Source organism: Castanea sativa, chromosome 2 (genome assembly GCF_040712315.1).
Source record: "Castanea sativa cultivar Marrone di Chiusa Pesio chromosome 2, ASM4071231v1".
NCBI classification, from domain to species: Eukaryota; Viridiplantae; Streptophyta; class Magnoliopsida; order Fagales; family Fagaceae; genus Castanea; species Castanea sativa.
Genome location: NC_134014.1, coordinates 55,015,080 through 55,022,030, shown reverse-complemented (window position 1 = coordinate 55,022,030; position 6,951 = coordinate 55,015,080). Strand labels below are relative to the sequence as shown.

Genomic DNA, 6,951 nt, shown 5'->3' with positions numbered 1-6,951 from the left:
CAGTCACACACACCTAATTCCTCAAACTTTACCTAGTACATTCCATACATATATATTTCACATTCTCCTTATCTTTCAAATGCTTCTTTTTATTTTAAGTTATTTTTCGGGTGAAAATATAATGTTCCATACTGGCTGAGAATTTTGTTTTTTAGTAAAAGAAGGCACATTATTAATAGAGAAATGATATGTCCACAACATTTTTACAACATTTTTACAACAAATCTTAAGTGGCAGGATGTTACTGGTTGTTATTGTTGGGGCAAAAAAGTAATCTTAGTGTTAGGTTCAAATTTGAACCAATAACAACTAACCATCTATGATTTTTCCAACATTTTCTGCCACGTGTTAGTACTGATCAGAATTTACCCGCTTCTTATAAACCAGTTCAAATGTGATTCTGGATTTATCTAAGCCTCAGCCGCAGCCTCAGCCCCTACTGCTTACTGCATATATAATATATATGCTCAACTTCTTGATCTGAATTCTCTTCCAGGTGACGAGGGTGGGTTGTACTTGTTCATTGCTTTAACAAAAATAAATTAAATTAAATAAAATGAGTGCAGTTGTGCTTGTAGCCATTGCTGCTGCAATCGGGAATTTTTTGCAAGGATGGGATAATTCAGCAATTGCAGGTAAATATCTTTCTCAAATCAAATATGCATGCATTTCTGCTTTTATATATATATATATATATATATATATATATATATATATATATATTCAGAATCTTTTGCTAGTCAATCCAATTCTCTATATTTACATGGTAGCATTTGGTTAAGGTACTTTAAATCCGGGAAGTCACTCACATTCAATTTTATGTTTGTTTTCTATACTGGGAAAAATTTAGATACAAATCATTAGGTGTTGTATTTTTAGGTTCCTTAATTAAATTAAACAATGTGATTGCATTCACCAACACGATTAAATTCAACCATGAGTTGTATCGGTAAAAGCAACCACATGGATGAAGTTAATTAGAGAACCTAAAAAACAGCATCTAAGGAACCATCTTAAGTTTTGTTCTTCTATACTTCTCATGAATGATATGAAATTATAAATCTTATGTAAACATAAAACACCACCATTATATGAAAAATCATCCTGAAGATCAATACCAATCAACTTCTATATATTTGGCTTCCAATATATTTATATTGTTTGTTATACATTGAAGTCTTAGGACTGAATGAACCAACTAATGATGAGTGTAGAAGGGCTGTATTTGGTTGAAGCAAATTAATGTAGCTAAAAATCTGCAGGGTCTGTCCTTTTCATCAAAAAGGAATTTGAATTGGAAACCAAACCGACTATTGAAGGCCTAATTTTGGCCATGTCACTCATCGGAGGCATAGTCATTACTACAATTTCCGGACCTGTATCAGACAGGATTGGGCGACGTCCTGTGTTAATAATCTCATCAGTTCTGTATTTTGTCAGTGGTCTGATAATGTTGTTGGCTCCCAATGTCTATGTTCTTCTTTTGGCAAGGCTAATAGATGGTTTTGGAATTGGTCTAGCTATTACTATTGTTCCAGTTTACATATCTGAGACAGCCCCACCTGAAATTAGAGGACAATTGAATACCCTTCCTCAGTTCACTGGTTCTAGTGGAATGTTCTTGTCCTACTGCATGGTGTTTGGAATGTCACTAACGGATTTGCCAAGCTGGAGATTTATGCTTGGTATTCTTTCAATTATATCCCTTTTTTATTTTGGGTTAACAGTACTTTACCTACCTGAATCCCCACGGTGGCTTGTCAGTAAAGACCGGATGATTGAGGCTAAACGAGTTTTGCAAAGACTACGCGGCAAGGAAGATGTTACAGGTGCTACAAATTGGAGCAGCTTATTTGTTAATGAGCTATGCTCTTTTATGTTGTTGGCCTTTTGGTTTATATTTCCTTAGCCAAAGATTTTCATGTGTTATTGAGATATTAATGCTAATAATTGTCTACTTTGATATGCAGGTGAGTTGGCTTTGCTAGTTGAGGGCCTTGGTGTTGGGGCTGATGCTTCCATAGAAGAGTACATAATTAGCCGAGTTAATGAGCCAAATGATAACAAGGAAATGACTGCAGGGAAAGATCAAATAAGGTTTTATAGTCCTGAGGAGGGTCTCTCGTGGGTTGCCAAACCTGTGAATGGACAGAGTGCCCATGGCATTGTGTCCCACAATGGAAGCTTGGCCAATCAAAGCAGTGCTCTTATGGATCCACTTGTCACTCTCTTTGATAGTGTCAATGAGAAGCTCCCTGAGACGGGAAGCATGCGTAGCATTCTATTTTCAAACATGAGCAGCATGTTCTATGAGGGAGATCATCAGAGTAAAAATGAGCAATGGGATGTGGAGAGCCAAAGGGATGGTGATGGCTACACATCAGATGCTGCTGGGGAAAATTCTGATGACAATTTGCATAGCCCATTGCTGTCACGTCAAACGTCTGGTATGGATAAAGGCATTTCACATTCTGTATCACATGGCAGCCATTTAGACATGAGCGGAAATAGCAGACTCATGGAAGGAAATTCTGGTGAAGCAGTCAGTCATGCAGATATTGGTGGTGGTTGGAAACTTGTGTGGAAATGGTCTGAGAAAGTAGGTGAAGATGGGAAAAAGGAAGGAGGATATCAGAGAATCTATTTGCATCAGGAGGCTGCCCTTGGTTCAAGGCGTGGATCCCTTGTTTCAGTTCCTGGTGGTGCAATGCCTGAAGAAGGTGAAGTTTTTCAGGCTGCTGCTTTGGTTAGTCAGCCAGCTCTTTGTTCCCAGACCTTAATGAGTCGGCATTCAATTGAACCAGCAATGGTTCACCCACCGCCAAGTGTTACTAAAGGACCAAGTTGGACTGATCTTCTAGAACCAGGAGTCAAGCGTGCATTGTTGGTTGGGATGGGACTTCAAATTCTTCAGCAGGTATAAGTTTATTGTGTTGAATAGTACTTCCATTATGCCACTTCTATTTCTCAATTCAAATCTATATGTGGCATCAAGATGGACCAAGGACTTGGTCCAGTACCAAATTACCCATCTAGAGTGACTTAACATTATCTCATTTCTTGTCATGAATGACCTTATCTAGTTCTCTTTTCTTTTTCTTTTTTGGAAGAATTAACATTTTATTCAACAAAGGAAATTTAAACAGTACAAGATACTAAAGCAGATACAACAGAAAACAAAAAACAAAAGCAACTAATCAAACAGCTAGTTGTCATCCTGAAATTTGTGTTTTGTTTCCAGTTTCAATTTGAAGGTATAGAGGACTGGCAAGGAATCTAGGACTTGATTATTCTGTGGTACCGTGCCATTGATAATCATATTGTGAGGTTTCCTCAACCTCTACGGGATGCAAAGCAACTAGGAAAATATTATTTGGGAAATCCTGATTGAAGACCATAAATTTAATATCTTAAGACACTTAATACAGTAGGGAAAGCTTTCATTTTTTTTTTCTCATTTTAGGCAATAAAGTAGTTCAATGCTGAATTATCTCTCTTCATTCAAGGCCAATCCTAGCCAACTAACACTTCTAGTTCACCGATATATTGTTCTATTACCTCATAATTACAATCTTATTCTTCCTTTAAATTTGTTCTTTGTAATAATGGTTTTTGAACTCTAAAACTTGTTTAATTTTTTGACATGAGACCGAAAATTATCAGTAATCATGTTCATAAGGACTTAGACAAAGGACGAGGATCCCAGGTAACCTAGTGATATAGTTTGATGCAACTCTTCATTGGTAATCCAAGTACATGAGTGTTGTAGATTTTAAGCAAACTGTTTTTAATCAAAAGGAACTATGCACCTATTCTTCATTTGTTGTAATTGCTTCTTCTTCTTTGTTTCCTCCAGTTATTTATTTTTAACTTCTTCTTTTATTTTTGTTGTCTTTGCAGATGTCTGGCATAAATAGTCTTCTCAACTATGGTCCTCAGATTCTTAAGCAAGCAGGTGTTGCAGCTCTTTTATCAAATATGAGCATTGGGTCAACCTCTGCATCCCTTCTCCTAAGCGCTTTCACATCTTTCTTTATGATTCCTTGCTTAGCTGTTTCCATGTGGCTAATGGATATCGCTGGCAGAAGGTAATATAATCCTTAATGCTTTGAGTTTTTCTGTAACAAAATTATCTTTTTTTGTTGATCAGTAATTTCTGGGAAAAAATATATAGTTGTAAAACATGCTAGTTAGAAATATGATTAAATTAGCAGCTGTCCCAAAAGTTTAAATTATAAAAAAAAAAAAAAAAATTGTGAATTTAATCATGTAATCATAACTCTTTAACAACAGGCCAAAACACCATGCTTGAAAATTCTCACAAATAAAAAAACTAACCCAAAACTCCATTACGCTTTGTCTCTTACTCCCTCACTAAACAAAGTTTTGTCTTCTAAATCTCACACACAAAACAACCGCTAATATAGTGACAGACACACCTCCTTACTTTTCTTTTCAACGGAACACTACTACCTCTGATAGGATTTGTGCACATCTTTATTTTTCTTCTAGCCAATATAGGATTCCAAAACCAATAAAGAATTTTTTGAACTTCTCCCATCATGCACTGGAACTAACAAATATTGTACATGTTTTCAGGTCGCTGCTGCTGTCCACAATACCTATCCTAATAGCGGCACTCATTGCACTAGTGCTTAGCAGCATTTTCAGCATGGGGTCTGTGGTTAACGCAATAATCTCCACTATTGGTGTAGTGGTCTTCACCTCCATCTTTGTCATGGCTTTTGGGATCATTCCCAACATTCTTTGCTCAGAGATCTTCCCCACTCGTGTTCGTGGCCTCTGCATTACTATCTGTGCCCTCACGTATTGGATTGGAAACATCACTATCACTTACACCACTCCTCTTTTGCTAACCTCCATTGGCCTCTCTGGTGTCTTTAGTATCTATGTGATTGCGTGCACCATTTCATATATATTTGTTTACTTTAAGGTTCCTGAAACCAAGGGCATGCCTCTAGAAGTCATTTGTGAGCTCTTTGCTATGGGTGCAACTGCAAAGCAGCAGGCTGTTGAAGCTGTTGATAACTGACTTGAATGTCTAGGAATTTCAGACTATAGCTTGAATTTAATTCTCCTGGAACATGAGCTGCCAAATTTTATTATGGTTGATTTATTAAAACAGGTCTTTGGAGTTCAAAACACAAATCCAAAATGGGGTTCTTATATCTTTGAGATGCTGGCCATGAGAATTGAACGCATTTCATGGATTACATGAAGCCTGGAAAGTACTAGACCAACCCTTTTGAGGTTGGATGAAATATCAATTAAACTGTGAATAGTGTGTACTTACAACTTACAAGTTACAATAGTCTTCTTTTTTCTCTTTCATTTACCCCTGAAGAATTTTTTTTTTTTTTGCTTAGTTGAAATTCTCCGTTTTATCATTCTTTATTCTCTCTGACGCATTTGGACTCTCCATTAATCAAAGATCTTGGCTCATCAACCTTTCAATTCCTTAAAAGAAAGGGTTATCACCAGATGTTTGATGTACTTCGTAGTGACAATTGAAAAATGAATCAAAATATAAGAATTTTTTTTTTTGTCGCCTAATCGCTTAATTAGTACAAATTAGGGTTTCAGACATTTTTCTCAGTATTTATATATTTAGTAGCTGTCAAAAGACAAATTAGACTACTATCAATAAATACAAACTTTTATCAAATTCTTTTTCTTGTGAATTCCAGTTTATCTCCTTGTAGATTCAGGGAAAACCTCTCGTGGATTTGAGGTTTACTAGTAGAAGCTAATAGTTTAAATTTTGTTCCATCAAGAGAGTATCATGTGTACTTTTTTTATGCTTTAGTGACATCAACAATATATTATGCATATATATTACAAGAATAAAAAAAAAAAATCTATATCTATATTAATGTATGCAATAACAATGCATTATGGCTTTATACATTCTCAAAACTAATTATAATTTATCAATATGATAGGACCATCACTTTTTACTAATAATAAATAATTATTTTATACCTATAATATAATGTATAATTTGTTCTCTATAATTTGTTGAAAATAATTTGTTGTTCCTAAAAATTTAACACTAGCTAATTGGTCCTTAACTTGATTATTTTAGTATGTTGTTTTTTCAAGTTTAACTCAATTTTTTTTTTCTTCTTAATTTTTGGATTAAAGAGTACCAAATTTTATTATATTTGGGATAAAATCCGGTGGAATATGATTTTTTTACAGGCGTGTATAAACTAAATATATTGTTCTGAGTGTCAATTTGATCGGTGGATGGGCTAACCATGCTTTGGATTCTTTGAATATTGTTCTTAGTGTCATCCATGAGCTTATAGTGGGAGCACATGAGCTGTCTGTTTTATCATATGTACAAAGCATCTCCTGTGTTGCTTTCCGCTATTTGCTTGTCTCTTACCTTTGCACAACATGGTTAGTCAGGGTCAGGGATTAATATGCCTGTGATGTGCTCAAAGAGTTACAGCCCAGATTCTCCAAAACATTGAAAATTTTAAAAATACTTGTATTAAACTGACTCTTAAATGCTTTCATATGTAGACTGACATCGATAAGAAAAATCAGCCAAATTTTTCTTGTCTTTAAATTAACAAATCGCCTGTATTGCCTCTGCATTTCCTGAGTTTTTGTGTATGAATTGGTGATGAAAGAAGTGAGGATATATTTTATAATCTGTATTGGCTTCTCATTCTTTTATCTAATACAGAATCTTTACCAGTCAGAGGTCCATGTCACTAAATATATATTTCAGTCTTGTATGTGCAAATCAAAGGCAAGATAAGGTGCGGTGTTATTGTTTAATGTTACAGTTATATCAGATAAAAGTAGGTTCGATGCTTGTAGATATTTCAGTCGTTAAAAGTTGACTGCCACTTTTTCTCTCACTACTCTCTAGTCAAGTGGAATGGTGGTATTTGCAGAAAATTAGTGGCTTAGTTC

At 35.2% G+C, this 6,951-nt stretch overlaps 1 protein-coding gene across 2 annotated transcripts; it reads left to right on the top strand.

The window, feature by feature from the left end:
- The first annotated feature begins 556 nt into the window (after positions 1-556).
- LOC142626411 (monosaccharide-sensing protein 2-like) lies at positions 557-5,141 on the top strand. 2 transcript variants are annotated; one of them, XM_075800234.1, is made up of 5 exons: positions 557-635; positions 1,263-1,829; positions 1,971-2,917; positions 3,901-4,064; positions 4,600-5,141. In XM_075800234.1, the coding sequence occupies exons 1-5, from the start codon at positions 557-559 to the stop codon at positions 5,051-5,053; spliced, it is 2,211 nt and encodes a 736-aa protein (XP_075656349.1). In that variant the 3' UTR covers positions 5,054-5,141. The 2 variants fall into 2 exon arrangements, with proteins under 2 accessions (XP_075656349.1, XP_075656348.1); XM_075800233.1 differs by having other exon boundaries at positions 3,901-4,088.
- Positions 5,142-6,951: the final 1,810 nt, after the last annotated feature.